This window comes from Boleophthalmus pectinirostris, unplaced genomic scaffold (genome assembly GCF_026225935.1).
Source record: "Boleophthalmus pectinirostris isolate CB_2022bp ecotype Guang Dong unplaced genomic scaffold, ASM2622593v1 HiC_scaffold_10, whole genome shotgun sequence".
NCBI lineage: Eukaryota > Metazoa > Chordata > Actinopteri > Gobiiformes > Gobiidae > Boleophthalmus > Boleophthalmus pectinirostris.
Genome location: NW_026570971.1, coordinates 18582795 through 18606591, shown reverse-complemented (window position 1 = coordinate 18606591; position 23797 = coordinate 18582795). Strand labels below are relative to the sequence as shown.

Sequence of the window (23797 nt, the reverse complement as noted above, 5' to 3'; positions counted from 1 at the left end):
ACTTTTTTTTTTGTATATTGGGTTATCCTGTCACTCTTTTTTAAAAATAATCTGCATAATATTAATTCATGAAAAGAGAAAAGTATTATCATATTTTTAACAGTTGACAAAACCTCAAAACGTTGCTTAAATTTTAGACTTCTGTCCTATTGAGTTAGCATAAGTATTGCTACCAGTAGGTGGTGCCAGCAGATAACAACAATTACATGGTGGTCATTTCCTTCAAATATGTTTGAATATAGTAATGAATATAGTAATGATATAAAAAAATCTCGATCCTGTGTTATGATTGCAGGTGTCTCGAAAGGGTTCTCGTGATGTGGCGGACCACATGGCGATCCAGATGGATGACTCTGACTCCATCACGGTGTCGGAGCAGAGTGAGCCATCAGCCGAATGTTGGCAGAACATGTACAAGCTGTTAAACTTCTATTCTCTCATCTCTGATCCAACTGGCATCTTAGAGAAAAACTCTCCAGAGAACTGCCTTACAGGTTTGGCACTGGAGCAGTACATTATCTCCCCTCTTTAGTTTTAGGGAAATGGTGATGAGAATTTTATGTGTTTTTACAGAAAATGGCCACAGAACTTCAGAGTCATTCTGTAAAGTGATTTTTGAAAATGAGCAGCAGGAGCCCACCACGCCTAATAAGCCGTCAGGGAGGAGGAGAAGTCTGGTGAGCTCAGAGCCGCAGCACGTCACCCTCATCGTGTTCGGGATAGGCATGGTCAACAGGACCCACCTAGAGGCTGATATAGGAGGACTGACCATGGAGGCGGAGCTCAAGAAGATCCATGGAAGTTTTACACTAAAGGAAAAGATGAAAGGTAGGTGGTAGTGGTAATGGTTCATTCATGTTTTTTCATAAATAACAGGTACCCTTCTCTTTGGTAAATGTGTACTGATTACCTGTCTTTTTTCATCCTAGATATCCTGCATCAGAAAATGACAGAGACATGTGCATCAGCTCACATAGGAGGAGTCAACATAGTTCTCTTGGAGGGCATTACACCAGACATTCAGTATGTGATGTCTAATTTCTTATTGATCAACACATTTCAGTTTTAACAGTGTTTAACTGTATGTATTTTATGCTTATTTTGGACTAAATTTACTTTCTAACCAATTGTAGAATGTAGTTTCTTTTTTACACTGTGCCGCTGCAGTGTATAGCACTCCTCCACTAATGTAAAAGGAATCCTCAGAATATTGCCTTCACCTTGTATATTCTGCAAAGGCAAAATAAGAAAAGGGTGAAGTGTTCATCTCAAGTGTTTTTACTCTGCTAGACACAATTACAAAGCCTGTTCCAGCTTGGCAAGCAATTTCCCTAAAACACAACAACCCTAATCAAGTTACTAGCCCGGCAGTCATGCATCCTGGAAAGGCTATGAATCTGTGTTCTCACTAAGCGTCAAAGTAAGATGTTCAAAAATACTTCAGGTTATTTCGGGACTCCCTAGCAATATGACTTCTTATGCTGATGTCTGGAGCCCCCCTTTGGTCATATGTGAATTGGGGGAAAGCGACTAAGCTACAGCTTCTCTTATTGGCTTTTAGCACTGTCTCACACTTCCCTCTTCTCTTCTCTTTTACTTTTTTGCTTTCTCTGCCTACTATGCGTAGACTGGAGGATTTTCCAACATCTCCCACCAGCACAGCTAAACAGGAGTTTCTGTATGTTGTTGTTAAACATAAAGATTAGGCTTTGTGAATCTACTCCTGGTTGTACATCATCATGTGTCACCTCATCTCATCTGGAATCAGTGTGTTGGTGTTTTTTGTTGTTGTTTTATTACAACAGTTAAAGCTGAACATTCAATGTGCCAAAATATCACTACTGATGATGAATATATTTAGCCCAATAATTAAAAATCTCAAGTGCTTATTTCTTAAAACTAATTACAAGAAGATAAAGTATAATACTTGTCTTGCTGGTCATATTTTCAACGTCATACAGAAATCACTCTCAATCCATTGCCATTGTCTTTCCTGGTCATATGAATGCTCTCCTGAAGGTGCATGACATTTGAATGATAAATGTTTACTTAGGCATTGTCAAAAAAGTGTAAAATGGAGGAATTTATTTACTATATTTTGTTGTGCCTTTTTCAGAACGGTGGTAAAATGCAACATTGCCAAGTCTCAAGCCCTGTATAGTGCGCAGCGGGGACTGAAGACCAATAATGCTGCTGTTTTCAAAGTGGGGGCAATCATGATCAATATCCCTCAGCATCCAGCTACTTTGCACAGCATGATGGTCCGCAGCTCCCACCAGCTCTCCAAACAAATCTCAGACCTCATTCGCCAGCCCTCCAATGCGTATGCGCAAATGTTTTTGTAAATTTTACATCTCTTGATAAATAACCTTTGTGAATCTCCTCCTAATACTCTTGTATTGTTTTTGTATACAGTCAGCCTCCAAACCGGGAGGACACACCCACTCCACAGCCCCCAGACAAAGCATCCAGCATTAATCAAACGCCTGTAGAAGCCAATGAGTTCCCCCAACTTCCTGAGGGTTTGGAGAAGAAGCCAATTGTGCTTAAGTTTAGTGCCATGATGGATGGTATTACAATAGGAGCTGCCCTGCTGCCATCACTGAAGGCAGAGTACAAAATGGGACGTATGAAAAGCCATGGAATGACAGGTGGGTGTGTCTGCCACAGATTAAAATGTAGCATTACTCTTAGATCCTCAGTATTTGTTGTCATTATAACACATTCTTTTTATATACAACCAAGGGGCTCAAACCAGCTTCACTTTTGAATTGCCAAACCACAAGCTCTGTTTCCAGTCCAAAGTGTCCCCCGTGGACTTATCCACCATGCCCCCATCAGCCAGTCTCACTCTGCCCCCTGTCACTATGTCTGGGGAGTACATAATGGAAGACCATGATACTCACTCAGACCATGGGTGGGCACCTGATGACTTTCCTACCAAGCAAGGAAATTATTTGCAAGGAAACTACTTGCGCTGTGTGGCTGAGGTATTAACACCACACGTCGCATTGTTAACTAAAAGGTTTTTGAATCAATATGAAGATGATAAACACACATTTTCTCATATACAGATTGGTTCTTTTGAGCATAACCTGACCACAGACCTGCTCAACCACCTGGTTTTCCTCCAGAAGGTTTTCATGAAGGAAGTCAATGAGGTCATTCAGAAAGTTTCAGGTATGTCACAGTAAAGACACTGTATTTCATTTGTTTTGGTTTATTTAATAATACTTTTGTGCTGTTTTAGTTCTGTACTTTTCCTGTGTAGTTGATCATATTTAATCATTGCATGTTCTCATACACAGGAGGAGAACAGCCTATTCCTTTGTGGAATGAGCATGACACTTCGACAGACGCCGATAAGCCAAAGATTCTACTTTATTCAGTTAGCCTCATGTTTAAGGTATCTCTTCAAAGTGGATGATGTTTTCTAAATTATTACCTATAATGTTGCTGTAATTAGAGATTTGTCTTTTTTTATAGGGAATTCAAATGACAGCCACTACTCCATCCATGCGAGCTGTGCGCTTTGAGACTGGGCTCATTGAACTAGAACTGTCCAACAGAATCCAGTGCAAAGCCCAACCTGGTGGCAGCAGCAGTTATCTGAAACTCTTTGGCAAATGTCAAGTTGACTTGAACCTAGCTCTGGGACAGATTGTCAGGCACCAGGTACAGTAAAGCAAAAGGATGATATTATTTGACCTTTTGTAGTTTAAGAGTTTCAACACTTCCTTTATTCTTGTCCAGGTGTATGAAGAAGCAGGGTCAGACTTCCATCAGGTGGCATACTTCAAAACCCGTATTGGCCTGAGAAATGCTCTGCAGGAGGAAATCAGTGGCTCCTCGGACAAAGAGGCTGTCCTCATCACACTCAACAGACCAATAGTTTTTGCTCAGCCTGTGGCTTTTGACAGAGGTTTTGACTCTTATCTCTATATCTTTTTACGCTCATCTCTTATTTTATATAATTTTGCTGCATTCTGTATTACAGCTGTGCTGTTCTGGTTGAATTACAAGGCTGCGTATGACAACTGGAATGAGCAGCGCTTGGCTTTGAACAAGGACATCCACGTGGCCACCAAAGAGGTGGTGGACAAACTGCCTGGCATTCAGCAGACCTCAGCCCAGGCCTTTAGTACCCTTTTCCTGCAACTGACTGTCAACGATCTAGGTATCTGCCTGCCCATCACCAGCTCCTCTCAGGTGAGCAGTGTTGTTTTTACCGTTTTAGCATTTGTCTGACTTAATTTATTCATGATGCATTTGGGTTTTGGGGGGACAACTTTCATTACAAACATTCTGTAGGAGTTTCTATATGTGATGTGTACAAATAAGACCAGTTGTGTTGTGACATGTATTCCATAGAGAGGTCAAGTGCCAGTTACGGAGGCCAACAGCTCTGAACATGGGACAAGCGCATCAGTAGGCCGCCAAAAATATGCACGAAAAGTAACCAGTGGCTTATTACATCTTCTGTGGCTTGATGTGGGGAAATGGTTAGCTTTGATCATTTCATACAAGTGGCAGTATCACTTGTGCAATTTGTGTACCCATAACAACCTTCTATCTTTCTGGCATAACAAGGAAGTTTAATGTGGTGTATGTGCTTGGGCTGTCTAAATAAATGCCAGTTTCTGGGTCTAATGTATAATTATAATAATAATTCAATTTTAATACTAATGTGCAAACTGTGGTATAAGGGACTGCTGTGACTGCTGTGGTTTGATTATATTCAGCTCTAATGACTCAATGGTGAATGATGTAATTAGAATTAGAATGATCAATATTTCTCTGAATATCCAGAATGACCAGTTAATGACTTGATTTGATGCCTTCTCAGAGTAATAATTTATTTAATCAGTTGTTTCCCTCATGTGGAACTTGACAAAAGAATTCCAGCTTTAAATATTCCCATTCAGTCATTATGAGCCAGTGAACAAGTTTCCCCCATGTCAAAATATTCATGATTTCTTTCCCAGGCCAACCATAGCATAGACTTTGACACCGGCTCTGCCCTGGTCCTGACCATTGAAAGCACACTGATCACTGCCTGCTCCTCTGAGTCTCTGGTGAGCAAAGGGCACTTCAAAAACTTCTGCATTCGCTTTGCTGAGGGCTTTGAGACCTCCTGGGATGACTGGAAGCCTGAAGTGCGAGGAGACTTGGTCATGAATGCATGTGAGTAAAGTATGCACAAATATATAATGGTCATCCCTTGGTAACTTTTGAGGGGCATGAGAGTTGGGATAGAGCTGACGTTGTCTGTACACATTGCTTCTAATTCTTATTTTGTCTGTAGGTGTTGTCCCTGATGGCACATATGAAGTCTGCTCCAGAACTACGGGACAAGCTTCTGCAGGCAAGTTCTTTTTTGCTAGACTATAAATTATTGATCACACCTTAAAGCTGCACAATAAGCACAAAACTCTTTCCAGTAATTCTCTTCTGCTGCTTCTCCCCTTTTATTTTTGTTCCTCTGAATAGAGAGCAGCAGTGCGGGGACGTGGACATTGAATGTCTTGTGGAAAATGTGTGGCATTGACGTTCACATGGACCCCAACATTGGCAAGAGGCTCAATGCTCTTGGCAACACTCTCACCTCGCTGACTGGAGAGGAAGATATCGATGACATCGGGGACCTTAATTCAGTCAATATGGCCGACCTTTCTGATGAGGATGAAGCAGACTCCATGTCGCCCACCATTCATATGGTACGCCCAATTATAGTTTTTAATAGCACATTTTAGTAAATGTGTTTAAACACAAACCATACAAAACCACACATGAGCATATACAGTTACATTCAATACATTGTATGATCCCACCTGGCTCTCAAGGATGTAATGGAAAAGTTGTTGAACTATTGCTCCTGCCCCTCCATGTTCCTGTTATTGCAGAGCTCTGAGACCCCGTTCAGCCCTCGGCTGACCCTAAGGAAGCGTCTGGTAAACCACATTCTGGGCCTGAGCCCCAGACCTCAGAGTGTGTCTGTCCCAGCTGACTACTTAAACTGTGCCTCGCCTCGCCCAGGAGCGGGCGCGGCAAGGTCCCAAAGACCTCTCTCCTGGGCCTGTGTATGTAGCCCCACAGTGACACTCTTCTCTGGGCTGACCAAATCATCTGTTTCATTGGAGGCAGTGCTGTCCTCTAAAATGCTGAGCAATGCTGTTCCAAATCATAGGACGCTAAATCATATGCATGGTACTTGGTAACTTTGCTGAGCATTTGCTGCCCTCATTGAACTTAATGGCAGGTCAAATAGAGTAGAGTGGTGGTGCACAGTCCACACTGAAAAGGTTGCCTTATTCTTTTATCTTCGATTGAAGTGGTGGTGGTTTTACTATTTTGAAATCTATTCTTTCTGGTGTGTGAATTCTTCACAAAAAATTTGGGAAAAAACTATTTAAAAGCCAATAAATGCAGATGTGGGATGCCTGGCTAAAATAAGGTTTTGATCCTTCAGTATCTTTGGGCTTAACAGAGGGACATTAAGCCTTATGGTTGTGAGTCTGACTTGTGTCTGACCTGCAGGAGAGCGTCGACCCCAGACGGCAGATGGTTATGGGGAACCAGGTGACTGATGCCAGAGGGAGGAAGATTACCAAGAGGGTGGTGGACATCCGAGAACTGAATGAGCAAGCCAAAGTTATCGATGACCTCAAGTAACACTTCATAAGATTTATTTTTTCTCCCATTGATAAATGCAATTGTATTGTTCTCTTTAACCCTTTCACTCCATTTCAGAAAACTGGGTGCCAGTGAAGGTACAATCAACCAGGAAATTCAGCGCTATCAGCAGCTGGAGTCCGTTGCTGTTAATGACATCAGGAGAGATGTTAGAAAGAAACTGCGTCGCTCAAGCATGAGGGTACAATGTCTTGTATTTGCTATTTTCACTACATTATTCTCATTTGCTTTAGTTGTTTGTGACTTTGTTTTGTTCCTGTGCCAGGCTGCTTCCCTGAAGGATAAGTGGGGTCTCGGCTACAAACCCAGCTACAACAGGTCCAAAAGCATCTCTGCGGCAGCAGGCAGACCGCCCCTGAAGAGGATGGACAGACAAAGGTCTGTTGTATTTTACTGCTGTGATGGCTCCTTACAGTTCATGTAGTTCATGCCATGTATCACTGTGACTGCAGCTCCAGAATAGGAGATATGGAGGACTTTCCTGACGTGAGGATTGATGTGGCTTCCCCTGGACCTCGGGTCACCTTCAACATCCAAGATCCGGTAAAAACAAAAACAAAGAAAAACTTTTTGGAAACAACCATGACATTTATTAAAAATACATTTCTTTTCTATATACTACTGACAAATCAAATATATTATATTGTCATTTTGTGACAGTTTTGTACACCCTCAATGAGGTTTATGAATGTGGGTAAAATGAACAAACTTACTTGCCGTTTTGTTCTGTAAGTAATAGTAAATTGACACCTTAATCACATAATTTGTGTTTAATTTAAGTCTAAAAATCAGGCCTCGGATTCTGCACTTGCACCTGTCAGTCCAGGAGAAATATTTAAGGTATTTGGTACAAAAATCAAACTTACAAAATCAGACATTTAACCAACCCCAACAAATTTGTGTTTCCTATTTTTAATAAGATATATGCATACTCAAATCAGGATGAGGAATGCTACCAACAAGAACATTCAGAGAACAATATTCACTATCAAATTTGTATTGTAATCTGTCACCATTTCATTCTTCTAACTATATACAACTGAATAGCTTTGATTAGATTGCCCCAGACTACATTATATTCAGACATATCTACCCTACTTTAATACACAGTTGCTACTTATTTCATTACAAACATTCTCATCCTGACTTGAAATGTATCTGAATAAAAATCTTTCCTTCAGCTGCAGATTTTTTAAAGCTTTTTGCTGTGCCTTTAAACTGATCAGATATTAAACGTGGTGTATCTAAATCTATATTTACTAACTTTAATGATAATTATTAAAAATGTTGGTCTGCTGTCCTGCTTGCTTGGTTTTGGGCTTTTTGGAGTTTGGGGATTTTCAGTCTTAAATTTGCCCTACATCAATTATAACCAGATGGATTTATAGAACAGTTTCCTATAGTAGGTCTGTTAAATTGTTCATACATTACGGAAAGCCACCTTCTACTTTGCCATGCTCTGTTTTGGGAATATGTTGATACTACTTCTGCTGGACTGTGCGTCATCTTGTTATATTTTGGGTAATGTACATTCTCATCTTGTTGCATCATATCTTTCATTACCAGAAAATGCATGAATTTGTGTTGGTGGACTACATAAATCAACCATTGCAATTCATTTCTTTTTACTGCACATTTTTCTGGCCCTGACTCTGTGTTCCTCTGTGAAGTTCCCTGAGGAGGCAGAGCTGGACCTGTTGTCAGTCACCATCGATGACCCATCCCATTCATCTCATCTCCATCCTCCATCTCCATCCACTGAGACACAGCGCTCGGCGTTCAGCGCTCCAGGCACTCCTGCTGTCTTCTCACCCACAATTCCCTTCCAGCACGATGACTCCCGACGCGATGACCTCTCCACTTCTTCCTCTGAGGACTCTGAAAAAGAGGATGACTTTGATAGATTACCCAGCTATCGACGGCCTTTGTAAGTCCAGTGTTTACTTCATTTACTATTACAGACTCCAGCATCAATAAATCTTTTTCCTCTTTTTGTCTACAGCCCACCATCCCACAGAAAGTCCACGGGTTTCACCAGTGTTAGTCAGCTGTTCTCCGATCGCTGGCCGGGAACACCGACCAATCGCAGCTTCAGTGGCACGGCGACAGAGCGCAACATAGACTTTGAGCTGGACGTGCGCGTGGAGATTGACAGCGGGAAGTGTGTTCTCCACCCCACCACTCCGCAGCCAGAGCATGAGGATGTCTCCTTGAAGAGGTGGGATGAAAAGAGCTTTCACACTCTGAGAAATAACTCAGCCATATTTGAAGTCTGACTGACATCTCCCGCTGATTCCCATGGGGATAGAAACGCCTCTGAAATGGCCAAATTATTCTTCAAATAATGAGATCCTCTTGAATGATTTGTCAGATGAAAACCGTCTTTAAAATTTGTATTAACCTTGTGTAACTAGTGACATTTCATTACAGTGTGTTGACCGTGCTCTGAAATTTGCCATTGGTGGTGTTATAGAAGCTGCGAGCGTAGTCTTAAGAGTTTGGACCAAGACTCTCCTCCTAAGAAGAAGAAACTACAGCCAACCTACACCTCCACCACTCATCTCTTAGCTGGAAAGAAGAACCCCTCAACCCTACAGACCAAATCAAATGACTTGGAGACCACTGTTTTTTACATTCCAGGAGTAGACGTTAAGGTTAGTCCCTAATTATACAGAATAACCTTCAGATATATGTTGTGTTGATATGTTGTATTTAAATTATTTTTTTATTTATAATATCACAGTTGCACTACAACTCCAAGACGCTGAAGACAGAGTCGCCCAATGCCTCACGCGGATCCTCTCTCCCTCGCACTCTCTCCAAAGAATCCAAGTTATTTGGTATGAAAGATAATGGCCCTTCCAACCCTCCCAATGCTGTCCAAAGCAAGACTAACTCGCTCCAACCTCCCCTGCCCCCACCTATTCCATCAGGTATTATGCTCTCCTCATAAGTTATTGCATGCCCTAATCCTGGACAGTCACATGCACAAGATGTGAAATGATCAAAATCACAACCCCACTAAACGCATGTTACAACTACCGGGCATTTTGATCAATGGGTTCATGCATTTTGATGTGTATCAAAGATGGAGAAAAAACACAAAATTAAAATAATCCATTGAAACATTCATCTAACTGTATATAAACCTAGACTATATAATTGTAACTTTTTTTTGTCTTTACAGCCAAAGGTAAGGGGAGTGGAGGGGTGAAGACAGCCAAGTTGTATGCATGGGTGGCACTCCAAACTCTACCAGAGGAAATGGTCATTAGCCCATGTCTGCTTGATTTCCTGGAGAAGGCCTTAGAGACTATTCCTATCACTCCTGTGGATAGGAACTATGCAGGTTTGTCACGCCTCATATGGACATGTCTAAGAGACAGCTCACACATATACTGTTGATGTAGTGTGCTTTTGAAATATTAATGACTATATTGTGTTTGTTTACTTTCAGCAGTAGCCTCTCAGGAGGATGACGTGGGTCAGTTTGATGCTGTGGATCCATTGGAAGAATCCACCACTTCTCTTGTTTCCTCATCTACATCGGCCTACTCCTCCTTCCCTGTCGATGTGGTTGTTTATGTTAGAGTTCAGGTAACACACTGGCCACTGTCTTGAAAACTTGCGATCATTGTTATGCCTAATGCTATTAAAAAGCTTGTTTTTTTTTCCCCAGCCCTCACAAATTCGGTTTAGTTGCCTGCCCATGTCCAGAGTGGAGTGCATGCTCAAACTGCCTTCCTTAGACCTGGTTTTTTCATCAAACCGTGGAGAGCTAGAGCTTCCATCAGGAGCCCACCCCACAGAGGGACCCAACCCTCCCTCCTCTACCCCTCCTGGGCAGCATGTACCAAAGATACCCCCCAGTAAAGGTGGGCATTCTAGTGTAGCAGCATCTGAACTACAAACTGCTAATGTTTCTTCAGCCCTTTTATTGTCTTTGCTTCATCACTTAGCATACATCCACCATATGTTGTTACATACTGGAGTGAACTTTTCTAACTAGTTCATCCCTTTCTTCTCCCTCCTTATGGGCAGCGTCTCCTCTGCTGGGGAGCCCTCTGGGCAGGAGCCGCCACAGCAGCAGTCAGTCAGACCTGAGTGGCCCCCCCAGTAACTCCTCCGGCCTCAGCTTTACTGCCTGCATGTCGGACTTCTCCCTGTACGTCTTCCACCCCTACGGCGCTGGAAAACAGAAATCTGCAGTCACAGGGCTGCCTCCAGGCCCAGGACCCCTAGGTATGGAAAAGAAAAAGTCATTTTGTAATACACTGGTACTTGCTTTAAGTATTTGATAAGGCTGTCATTTGTGGTTTCAGGCACAGTGGATGAGGAGCCCTCTTCAGTCACAGGAAGAAAAGACTCCCTGAGCATCAATCTGGAGTTTGTCAAAGTCAGCTTATCCAGGATGAGGCGCACCGGGGGCCCCGTGCTGATTGAGAGCTTCATCCCAGCCAAGGGGGGCAAGATAGACACCACTCTCATCAATATTTCAGGTACATTCTGGCTCCAATTCTGACGCTGACATTTGTTACAACAGGGGTTCTCTTTGACATGATCCTCTTAAAAAGCTCATTAAATGTTGAAAAGGTGAACCTGACATCATGTTACACCCTTCTATATTCCAGCTGTGTGTGACATCGGCTCTGCTTCCTTCAAATACGACATGCGGCGGCTGGGTGAGATTCTGGCCTTTCCGAAAGCCTGGTATCGTCGGAGTATTGCCAGACGTCTGTTTTTGGGAGACCAGACCATAAACCTGCCAGGTGACCTGTTTTTGGATAAGCATTGATTTGTTTTATATTATATAAATATCACACAAAACACCCGCTCTGGTCTCTTTCCACTGGGTGCAGCTGCAGTCTCAGTGGATCTGTCCTGTGTTCATTTTTAATATCCCATCCTGTTGGCCTTCTTGAGCCAACATGATCCTTCTCTGTTCTGTGTTGACATTTGCGAGGCTGTCCTTTTACTTACATCTCTATTCTCCACAGCCTCTGGCCCTGCGACCCCTGACTCTGCTGAAACACAGCACCTGTCGCCTGAGTCCAGTCGGAAGGCTTACTGGAGGACGTGGGACGGCAGCAGCGGGGCTCAGCACGCCCCTCAGTCTCCAAATGTGTTTTCGGAGCATTCCACCGGAAGTAACATGTCTCCTGCCCTCAGCCACCTCAAGTCACCTGGGCCAGGGCGCACGAGGAGCGTGTCAGACTCCTCTGCACCGAGGAGAGGTAAGCACAGAAATGAGCCCTCAAAGAAAAGCTGTAGTCAGGAAAAATTGTACTAAGTTGATATGTATATATTTTTTATGTTTGTTATGTTTATTTTTTGCTTAATTTAGATAATCAATAAACCAAAAAAGTTATTTAAGCTTTCACCTCCCTTGTAAAAAGTAAAACATGTAACTGGCTGTTTTAAAAACCCATAATTTTTAAAAGTCACAGCAGGATATACTCATGTAAACATCTTTAATAATTGTACAAATAAAGTGCTGTATCTTCATTTGTAAAGTTAAATGCCGTACTCAGATTAAAATTTTTACCTTTTTTTTTTTTTTTTTTTTCCAGATTCTGTGTCAAAAACCTCAACTCCAGCCTTTGGCAAAAATGGAAAAGCTACCGGGCAGCAGGGGGCGCCATGGGAGACTCTTGTAGTGTTTGCCATCAACTTGAAACAGCTCACCGTGCAAATGAACATGAGCAATGTCATGGGAAACAACACGTAAGGACACATCAAAATAGTTCAAACTCAAATACGTCGTAGTTTAATTTAAGCCGTTCCCCTGATAGACTATGATAGTGTCTTTATAGTTAGCTGGACTTAATCACTCTTTGTTTACATTCATCACAGTAAGAAGTGATTGCAGATTTTCCCTCTAGAGCAGTTTTTTGCTTATCCTTATTATTTTACCATCAGTTCAAAACCGATTTTCTACCCTCTCCGGCCTCTTTTCGCCCACCACTTTCCGTTCCTTTCATCTGTTCTAATGACTGCGTATGCCGGTGACTTCAAAAAATACAGCGATGTACAACTTTTATCTCTCTGGTTAAGGTGGCTTTGCAAAAAAATCTGCTGAATCATTGACAAACAGGGAGCCTTCATAACTTAGACACTACAGTTTTATGAGCTCTGAGTCCAAGAAAGTCAGAAAGGAATTGTGTGGGCGCATCTTTTAGTCACAAAAGCCACACCCCGCTGTTGTTTACAGCAAGTATCTACACTGCTGGCTGGTGTTTCAATAATACAAGGCGCTAGAATATTTAGAGAAAAAAAATACATTTTTCTTGGTATTTTTTCTATATTTTTTACATCCATACATCATAGTAGCTCTAACATTATTCTTTAATCTTACATTGGATAATAAATTATAAATGATGAAAAATACTCAGGTGAAGTATTTTGTTAAATACTTTTGAGTAAAGTTTAGGACATATTTTAAAGATGTACTATGCAACTTTTCTGGAGGACAATAAACCACCTGCTTGTCTTTATGGAGAGGTTGTTTCTTCGCCTTGAAGGATCCACAGTACAGTATTAAACTTATTTGCTTGTCTCTATGGAGATAGATAACACTATCAGACCAAGTTACAGATCAGATCTGTGGACAGGTGACCCTGCTCTCAGTAAGATTGCATGTTTATAAGGTAATTGAATAAATGCAAGATAACGCCATATTGTGGAACATTATACACAAAGCAATCTCATTTTATCTCTGTTGACTGCCAAGAAAAATTACACAGAGCACCTTTTAATCTGATTACTACTTTTCCACTTAAGTTGCCCATTTTACCTAGTAATGATGTATTGTATGTAGTATATTAGTCCCTCCCCAGGGCAGTTGAGGTTACAATAGTAGTTTACCACCACCGAGTGTGAACTGAATGGATAATGCTCTATAAAGAGCTTTGGGTGATGATTAAATTAAATTTATTAGTAATGAAGCTACCTTGGTATTCAGATTATATAACAATTTATTTTTGGTTTATAATACATGTTTTTTTTTTTTATTATTATTACAAATACAGCACACTAACAGGTGCCATTCTGTTTTTGTAGCAAAGCCAAAAGTCGAGCTGTCAATCACTTCTTTAGCCAAGTTTTATTTTTGTGTGTTAGATGTGTTTACACCTGGCCAAGTCCTCACAATGAGAGTCATTTATGTTTGATAGAGAGTGCTGCTCCATTATTCAGCGCCCTTTCACTGTGTGTTTTGGCCCCTGCAGCTGGACGACCAGTGGACTGAAGAGCCAGGGTCGCCTGTCCGTGGGCAGTAACCGAGACCGCGAGATCAGCATGAGTGTCGGCCTGGGACGCTCCAAACTGGACTCTAAGGGCGGAGTGGTGGGTGGCAACATAGATGTCAATACCCTGGAGATGGTCTGTAAGTAAACACTACAATATTTGCTGTTTTTCCCCATCTTGTTAGCTGCTTGTTCTTCTACTCACATGAGCCACGATTCTCACTCACCGTGGAGAGCTGGGCAGACTCAATATATTTTGGTCATATTTTGGTGAAAGTTTGAGTAAACTTTAGAGATTAGAAAAAATAAAAAAGATCATGATTTGATAAAGCATGTTTTCTGTGTTATTTTATTTAAATTAACCTTCATTTTACCTGGCTGAACATACCCTTCAATCACCACCAGTCACTCACACATACACACCACACACTAGGCAAGATGGGTGAAGTGTCTCGCCTAAGGACACAACAACAGTTTACACAAGGACAATTTATGTATAGGACTACTAATTCAACATAATGGCAAATGTTCAAGCATTTTAGTTGATCTTATTTATTTGCCTGTTTTGGAGTTATGTGCCAGTATTTGCCAGTTATTTCCAATTGGTTTGTATTTTTATGGCTGCAGTAAAACTGAAAAATATGTTTTTTTGTAGCTCACATCTCTGAACACCCAAACCAGCAGCCAAGCCATAAAATCCAGATCACCATGGGGTCAACTGAGGCGCGAGTGGATTATATGGGCTCCAGCATTCTAATGGGTGTTTTCAGTAATGCCGATTTACAACTGCAGGACGAATGGAAGGTCAACCTATGCACTGTGGACACCAGCATGTCAGAAAAAAGGTGTGAAATGTCAAATTTGAATATAGATATATACTTACTTACTTACTGTTGCATTCTATCTTTCTGCCTCCTGCCCCCACACTCATATTTTCATCCTTTGCTTCTTCCAGTGAGATCTTCATCCATGGAGACTTGCACTGGGACATTTTCCAGGTGATCATTTCGCGCTCCACCACTCCGGACCTCATCAAGATTGGCATGAAGCTGCAGGAGTTTTTCACTCAGCAGTTTGACACCAGCAAACGGGCTCTTTCCACCTGGGGCCCCGGACCGTACCTGCCTCCAAAAACCCCCGTCATCAACAATGAGAAAGGCACCACTGAGCTCTGTAAGCACGCTTTACCTGCTAATGCTTTGACAGGGCTGTAGCATCAGCTGCCTCAGCAAGTGTGCCGCAGAGACAGTAGCTTAAATGAGCGGGCACAAGTTACATTTTTGTCTAGTAAGTGAAAATTCCTTTAGAGTACAATAGGATAAATAAGACAAATCAAAAACCTGATACAGTCTATTATTTACTAGTTTAAAGTCAAGTGCACAGTGATTATACACAGTGTGAGAAAGTTGTCACACTAGAACAGTTATTGTCAGTAAATCTATAGTTAGATAAATAGACATATCTGTTTTTATGTGTTTTTTGTGTTTGACTTTTAACCTCATGTTGCATTGCTTCTCAGATCTAGATGCAGCTCACCACCGGCACTGGCCCGGGGTGCTGAAGGTGATCGCGGGCTGCCACATCTCGCTATTCCAGATGCCCCTGCCTGAGGATGCTGTGCAGCTCGGTGGGTCTATGAGTCTCCACGGCAACCATATGACCCTGGCCTGTTTCCACGGACCTAACTTCCGCTCCAAGTCCTGGGCTTTGTTCCACCTGGAGGAGCCCAACATCACCTTCTGTACTGAGGCACAGAAGATCTGGGAGGATGGTGAGTGGAGGAACAACTATAAATATTCAGAACACAAGCTTACTTTCTGTGTTTTGTTATAGAATCTTCCATGAGTGATTTATTGAGAAAGTCATCATGTAAAATCTTCAGAACATGTTGTCATATAGTGATCTGAAAAAGTATTGTTTATTCTAGTTATGTTGTGGAAAATGTGTATGTATTGTATTTTCAACTCGCCTTGCTATCTTTTATCACCAGGTTCTAAAGATCATTCGACTTACGTAGTTCAAAGACTGGATTTCCACCTTGGTCACAACACCATGGTAACCAAACCCTGTGGAGCACTTGAAAGCCCAATGGCTACAATCACCAAAATCACCAGACGACGCCACGAAAACCCACCACACGGTGTCGCCACTGTTAAAGAATGGTTCAACTACGTCACTGCCATGAGGAATGAAGGTAAAATAACCCACTGTGGGAACTTAACATTGTAGCTTTTTATTTGTGTGTACTACTTTAAATGTACTTTGGGGACAGTGCATAGTATTAAGTATAAACTCCTCTTCTAGAGTTAAACCTGCTCAGGAACGTGGAGGCCAACAATCAAGAAAATGGAGCCACTGCCAAAAGTTCCAGTCTTCTGAGCAGCTTCCGTGGCTCCTCCAGCTACAACCACGAGACAGAGACCATCTTCGCTCTTCCCAGAATGCAACTGGACTTCAAATCGACACATGTGCAGGACCCGGAGGAGCCTACTTTATCAGGTACAAAAGCACAAACGTTTAACAAAGAAAAGTGCATCATAATATTCAAAATATACATAGACAAATAGCAGTTAACCAGATCAATCGAGAATAAACTTAAACTGTAAATACTACTTCAAACATGTGAAGTACTACCAAAATCCCAACAATGTTCCTTCTTTTTCCCAGATGCCAACAGCAAGCCCAAAGTGGAGTGCAGCGTGGTGACGGAATTCACTGACCACATCTGCGTTACCATGGACGCCGAGCTCATCATGTTCCTCCATGACCTTGTGTCCGCTTACCTCAAGGAGAAGGAGAAAGGTTACAAAAGTCTACTGTCAACCGGCTCAGTCCTAGTACTTTAGCACAGCAGCAGGTTCACTAATATAACATCATCTATGAGGGACTTGCAGTGGGAGTTGTGAAGTGGAGCTATTGTTTTAAATAGCATTGTACTTGGCAGCAAACTCAAGCACATATGTACCTCTGTGCCATTAAAGTTGTTTATTAGCTGTTTCACTCGTCTATTAATGGCACCACCATTTCAGTGACTTTGTGCAATGTTTCAAAAAGACAAGTCTTTATGCCTGCGCCAATTGTTTTATAAGAATAAACCCCTGCCTCTATTGATTGTGCTGAAATGAATTGAAAGATGCAGATCTGTTGAGATTTTCATTAGTGTTTATATTATTTCTGATTAATTAAGATGGAAATTAATTTATGGTTTCAAGGTAACAGCTCTCAAGGCAAACGCCCGTTGTACCTCTGTTGAGAATTACTTCTTTATATTGAAGACTTGCGTTGTGTTAACAAGAAAACATCCATTCACCGAAGCTTGGAAAAAAACAAAAGCTCATTGTTTGTGTTTTGGGTGTTATTTGTTTAGCGCTGTTTGCCCCGCGGATGTTTGCAGCGAGGCCAGGACAGAAGAGCCCCACTGCCCTCCACGACGAGAGCTCTTCAGATAAAGACAAGGACGACAGCTCCAACTACACCACCGTGGACTGGAGAGAGTTCATGTGCAACACGTGGCACCTGGAGCCCACGCTCAGGTCAGCCCCGCTCCACTCACGCACCACTGTTTATATGACAGGGCTGTTCTTTAGTTAGCTCGGGCAAAACAACACTTCAAAGGCTGGGACTGGAGAGTTTGACAAGTACATCAAGTTTGCTCTAACAATATTTCACAGGCAAATTTGACTGTCTTATTTTAAAGCCATGCGTTCCGTAGTTATTTTCCATCTTTGTTAGGCTAGATGCAACTTTAGTTTTTACAGAAAATAAACATACCGGTACACAAAATGTACTTTTTTATTATTTTTCTGTACAATTGTGGCCAGAAGTTCACTGGAAAAAAACATTCTGAACATTCTGATTCTGGTTTAACAATATGAAATCAGAGCTAAAAGTACTGACAGAATATCCCGGTGGCCCTGCTCTCACACACATCTCTCCTCTTCCAGACTCATTTCCTGGACCGGGCGTAAAATCGACCCTGTTGGTGTGGACTACATCCTGCAGAAGCTGGGCTTTCATCATGCAAGGACTACAATTCCCAAGTGGCTGCAGAGAGGTGTGATGGACCCTCTGGACAAGGTCCTGTCTGTGCTCATCAAGAAGTTAGGCACAGCTCTGCAGGACGAGAAGGAGAAGAAAGGTCAGCGAGACAAGGAAGAACACTAGCAGGACAAGAAGGAGGACAAAGGTCAGCGAGACAAAGAACATTAGAATAATCACTGCAATGGAAAGTTCTCAAACAGTCACACACTGGAACTACGGGAGCCACTAAAGGACAATATTAATCATGTGAATTTCAGCTTAGTTCACTGTGGGGCATACCACTCAAGCTCTGACTGAACCTTTTGCACCTACTGTATGTTTTGTGTATATTTGGAACAAAGTAGCAGATAGTAGTATTATTTGACTGCTTTAATGGTGAGACCCACCTCTTGTAAATGACCTTAATGAATTGATCAAGGCTTGCGACTATTTCATCCGAGATGATTTTCAAACCATTGCCTTTTCTTTGTTTCCCATGGAACACATGCTTCAATATGTGTTATGTTCTGTATAGTGTAGGTTAGACTATTTAAGAACACTTTGATGATTTTGTTACATTGAACAAAGATGTCCTGGAAGCACATCATGCACATGAGGATGCCATGACGACCTGTAATCATTATTTAAATCTGGTTCTTTATTTAAGAGTAGGTAAGTGCAATGTTAACATGTATGTATGTATAAGCTTGGTGTGACAAGCTAATGTTTGTCTTTTTTAATCTCAATAGTAGAACCACTGTACATATTGTAATTTCCTAACTCAATAAAATGCCATTTGATTTTACAAGCTTTTGAAGTATATCTTTGAAACAATTACCATAAGCCTCTGTTTAGTCACATCTTGTTTGAAAAAACTCTTCAAAACATTCTTGAAGCATCGATTTGTTTCTGTTCTGCTTTTTAGGTCCTTAATGAGCTCGAGGATAAGCCTGCACAGAGCATTTAGTAATTCATAAGAGCTTCCAGTAGCCTCCTCTCATGTATGTCGACACACATCCTCCCATCCCATAATAATCCTGCTGCGTTCACCATGGGGTACGGTATATAATGTATTCAGTGAAGCCAACCACTCTGTTTCCTCTGCACAGTTTTTTTGCATTTTTGATGGGGGCGTTGGCGACCGGAGTGCGAGGAGAACTGGAGCTTTGGTTAACTCGCTGATGCCTGCTGACAGATTACAGCACTTCCAACCTCAGGAAACCCACCACCGCCTGAGAACAAAGTCTGAGCTCCTGTGTGGCTCGTCTGGACATTCTTTTTTATCTAAGTATTCTGTAAGACTACTCTCTTTGAACTGGATTTGGATATTGTTACGCTTCTTTTTTTTATGTCTTTACAGTTGAATAGCCAGTAGGGGGAGTCACAAGCACAACCCTTCTGCCTCCCTGATGTATACTGTCCAATACTAAATTATGAACTGCATACATGAAGAACAAATGAGGTGAGAATGTACACCATGTTGAGCACATATAGCCTGGATAAGCCCACTGAAGATTTGTGGGGAATTGTGTAACTTTGCACAGTTAAGAGGGAAAAAATATTGTAGAGTTGTAGAGGAAAGTTGACTATTTTATCTGGCATTTTCAGATGTTTTAACATTAACAGCACACGCTTTGAAGTGGGCAAAATAGCTCATGCTTTTGACAGGTACCTATAGACTTTTTTTTCTTAGCTTTAGAGTTGTACAGAAGTGAACTGGCAGAACAGATAACAATATAAATATATTTTCTATTGCTACACTGATAGTTTTCAAGGCTTTAAATCACTACAAATGTGTTGGTGAACTTTGTTCTCTCAAAGTTCTCTGCGCATTTCTTTCTATTTTTTTCCTCAAGACACTTGTTCAGATGGGAAAAGCAGTTGGCATCCAGTTCATAAGTTCATTTCCCACTCTCCCCTGGTCACACTGTCATTGTGCTTTTGGACAAGACAGTCCATCAAACTTCTGTGACAAGGTTTTCAAATGTTCCTGTCTTCAAATTCTAACTAAACTAGCTTTATTTGGTTTATGTGGACATTCTCACTACTTTTTACAACTACTGCAACTTCAGTAGTTCAGTAGTACAATGGGCATTACTCTAAGTTACTACCACATGATTCAGTGGTTTCCAGGGGTATGGTTTCAGATTTTAAAAAAGATGAAATTGAATTGTTGCAGCATAAAAAAATGTAATGTAATAACGAGGGGTGTGAAAAAATATTGAAATATCGATATATCTTATTGTTTTTATTGGTATCAGTATCATGTGCTGCTGTATCGATATATCGCCAAAGAGCTACAGTTGTTTTCCTCGTTTGGAGAAAGTTCACTTGTTTATGCTTTACACTTGGCATTTTCACTGTTTTGAGTAAAATTGTTGTTTTTCATATGAACTTTTAGCATCACAGCCATGATTTAAGCTTTGTTTTTTTACTGAACCGTATTGAATCGTTTTGAAATATATCGTATCGAATCATATTGAATCGAAAATGCACTGTATCGAAAAACCATATCGTATCATGGCCTATGTATCAAGGTATCGTATAAACTTCTTAATGATAACCAGGCCTAGTAATAATTGACAAAATACTATAGAAACAGATGAACACAAACTACTGTGAGACAAAGTTTCGATGATACTTTATGACTGTAACTTTATGACTTGTAACAAAACCATATAATTTAGTTTTGCCTTTGATTTGCGTATCAGAAAAATAGACCTTGTTATCAAATGATTCATTAGCAGCAACCAGAGAAGCTGTAATACCTTTTTCAAAAGCTCTTCAAAGCTGACATCAAAGCTCTGCCCTACAGTTTGAATGTGCCAAAGTGGGCCAATAAAGACTGGGGTGCTGTGAATAGGAGAGCACTGTGCATTGTTATGATGTACAGCAATTAAACTGCCTTAACAGTAATGAGCAAATGAAGGTTTGAGCTCCTTTCTGATTGAGTCTCTAATTGCTTGTTCCACTTCATCGGCTTTACTTCGATTTAATAATTTGCCGTTACAATATGGTGCCGCATGGAGTTATGTCGTTAGCATAAATCAAATGTTGTGTGCTTCAGAGGCGGTTCGCTCGCGCCCCTCCAGCCTCACAGAGAAACACGGAGTCCACAGTTGGCAGTGGCCTTGGTGGTTACATCTGCTGCTCTCTTATGTCTGAAGCGTGGATGTGCTGTTTGTAGTGAGGCCAGTGTGGCAGGTTCAGTCCTTGTGCTGTGAAAGCTGTTTTGACCCAAGGGGCAAAACTGAAGTGAATGCCAGGCGATTTCAAACATCACTTCACTTAGAAACAACATTCACTAATATTATTTTTTTCTAATATGTTTAAAGAGCACATATTAAGCTGTTTTCTGGTATATGTCATAATGTTTTTTCCTCATCATAAATATCTGCAAAATATTTAGTTTTAGTTTTATTTATTCATTTATTAAATATGGACAGTGCATATTAATGAACATCTACAGCATTGCAGTGTAAATATGACAGATTATAGCAAAAATGTTCATATCTATCTGTAGTCCCTCAGCAGGTAACACCACAAATTTAACAGAAAAAAAACAACAACAACAATAACAAGTGACAGTTCTAAACTAAAAGTGTCCACAAGTCTGGTTTTCCTTTAGCATGTTTCAAGTGGGATTTGAAAGTGTCCAGTGTTGGAGTCTCTCTTATTGATAATGGGAGATTGTTTCAGAACTTAGTGCCTCTGACTGAGACACACTTTGTCCAAATGTGGCGCGTCTGTGTGGAGCTCACAGTTCCTCCGGACTGTGGCCCTGATTTCCATCCCACTGACGGTCTTTATTTTAATAAAATCCTGTCACGGAGGTGGGGCAAGTCCATACAATACTTAATATATAAAACATCCAATATTTAAAATGAACAAAATTATAAAAATTAAGCAGGTTGTACTTATCTAAAATAGTGCAGTGGTGAAATGAGAGTGGTTTCTTTTTAAGTATTTTTACAGTTTAAAAAAAAAAAGCGATTCAACTGGTTTGAGTGTTGTGCCAGCAGCAAGTGGCCATGTGGTTCTTCTATATGAGACAGTATCATGGAGTGTAAAAACATTAATGCCGCATATAGAGTCATAAAAGATCTTATCTGTCTAAAATTCACTACATTAAAATTAACAGTGTACAGTACACCTGGAGTTTCATTCACACACGTTTAACATACAAACCCTGCATATTTAGGTGGGAGTTCTCTTAGGAGAGTTCTTTCCTCAAAAAAAAAAAAAGAAAACTCTGTTCCACCTTGTGATATCATGTAGTAATACAGGAAGTGCTCCATTGTGTTTTCAAACTCCATACACCTTCATGAGAATCGTTTGGATTATTCCAGCCTTAGAATTGCTGTTAACTTGAAAACTACTTCTTCACAACATCACAAGATCATGTTGAGCTTTGGAGATGTGGACAAACTAATAATAAAAGGTTTATTCAAACATGTTTTTAGGAGGTAACAACATTCTAACAAAAGCTCACAAGAGTCAATTTTAAATAAAATAGAACCTTTAAGAAAGCTAATGAAACAGTACAGTAACAGTATCATAATGATTTATAGGACGAAAATACAGTCAAGTATGTCAAAGTTTGGATAATGTTTGCAAACAAAATCTGCTCACAATCTGATTTCTGGAATAATCAGATTACTGAAATGTCATGTAAACAGTTTCATCTGATGTGTGTAGCAGACTTCTCTCTAACTGCTTACACCTGGATTGACAAGAGGAAATATGCGAAAAGGGAGAAAACTAATGTGGCATAAACAATAGCATGTTGATGAGACTGAAAGAGTTATTTTAAAATAGATTGTACTTTGTTTTTCAAATGTAACAAAATCCTGAAAATTTTACTAATGATGTAATTGTATGTTTCAGATAACTGAGAAGATCTTCCAGGATATTCCAGCTGTATGTATGTTTCTTGTTAAATTACTAAACATTTTGTAAATTAAAAAACAAGTTTCCAAGCTTGTATTAAGTGCATCATCAGAAATAGAAGTAGCTGCAATGTGCTTTGTAGAAATACTAGGAGCAATACGTACTTTTTGAGAGCAAGTGAAGTTTGAGAGCCTTTTTTAATATTTTCATGTATAAACCAAAAATCTGCTGAGAAACTGTGCACATTTAACTACTTGTATAAACATTAAGACAACTTGTCAAAACAGTGTTGTGCAGTTTGCCATATTTTGGTTCTAATAACTCATCATACGTTGCCTTTTCTAACCCTTTTGATCTGAGCGTGTACCCGGCCTAGTCATATCTGCCCTCCTCATCTCTCTCCAGCTCCTCCGTCCATTATGTGTCCAGTCCCAGCCCACTGAACATCCGCCATATTGTCAGGACCAGAAGGCACGTTACACCAATGACTGCACTCACATGTTTCTGATTTATCTGAGCATGTGCAAGATAAACTCTGAGCTTCAGCCAAACACATCAACGCAGAGGTGGGCACTTACATTTCACTTAGCAACTTCTTAAAGGCCCTGTATTATGCGAAATTGACTCTCTGGCGCTTTAAGGCATGTTAGAATGTTGATTTTTATAGGTCTGTCTACATCTCCAAAGCTCAAAATGCTCTACTGAAGCGGTAGTTTTCAAGTTAACAGCTCCTTTTTTTAAACTTTCACTCAGTATAGACTGGCAATTCCAGGGCTTAAATCATCTAAATGATTCTAGTGAAGGTGTGTGGAGTTTAAAATCGCAGTTTCTTCTATTACAACATGACATCACAAGGTGGAATAGAGTGTTTTCTGTCTGAGAGAAGTGCAGGATTTGTGTGTTAAACATGCGTGACTTAAACTAAACACAACTCCAGGTATGTTTGTGAT

General features: G+C 40.7%; 1 protein-coding gene and 1 long non-coding RNA gene across 2 annotated transcripts in view; both read left to right on the top strand.

Moving 5' to 3' along the window:
* Positions 1-18765, top strand: part of kiaa1109 (KIAA1109 ortholog) — a 37522-nt gene extending 18757 nt beyond the window's left edge. Inside the window, 41 exon segments of the mRNA XM_055159035.1 lie at positions 296-494; positions 574-828; positions 930-1023; positions 2117-2323; positions 2416-2651; positions 2746-2990; positions 3075-3180; positions 3309-3406; positions 3487-3675; positions 3754-3922; positions 3998-4209; positions 4372-4455; positions 4986-5184; positions 5306-5365; positions 5491-5717; positions 6538-6668; positions 6751-6874; positions 6959-7071; positions 7146-7236; positions 7474-7533; positions 8364-8620; positions 8696-8911; positions 9167-9347; positions 9437-9626; positions 9881-10042; positions 10151-10290; positions 10373-10568; positions 10735-10935; positions 11016-11192; positions 11325-11462; positions 11691-11927; positions 12264-12417; positions 13920-14077; positions 14593-14782; positions 14893-15110; positions 15457-15708; positions 15928-16131; positions 16242-16436; positions 16605-16739; positions 17305-17470; positions 17882-18765. Of these exon segments, the coding sequence (XP_055015010.1) occupies positions 296-494; positions 574-828; positions 930-1023; positions 2117-2323; positions 2416-2651; positions 2746-2990; positions 3075-3180; positions 3309-3406; positions 3487-3675; positions 3754-3922; positions 3998-4209; positions 4372-4455; positions 4986-5184; positions 5306-5365; positions 5491-5717; positions 6538-6668; positions 6751-6874; positions 6959-7071; positions 7146-7236; positions 7474-7533; positions 8364-8620; positions 8696-8911; positions 9167-9347; positions 9437-9626; positions 9881-10042; positions 10151-10290; positions 10373-10568; positions 10735-10935; positions 11016-11192; positions 11325-11462; positions 11691-11927; positions 12264-12417; positions 13920-14077; positions 14593-14782; positions 14893-15110; positions 15457-15708; positions 15928-16131; positions 16242-16436; positions 16605-16739; positions 17305-17470; positions 17882-18101 (7086 nt within the window). The 3' untranslated portion in view covers positions 18102-18765.
* A 339-nt stretch (positions 18766-19104) lies between these two features.
* LOC129410584 (uncharacterized) lies at positions 19105-23390 on the top strand. Its single transcript, XR_008632920.1, has 3 exons — positions 19105-19419; positions 22845-22877; positions 23253-23390. It is a non-coding gene; the product is annotated as an uncharacterized LOC129410584 (long non-coding RNA).
* Positions 23391-23797: the final 407 nt, after the last annotated feature.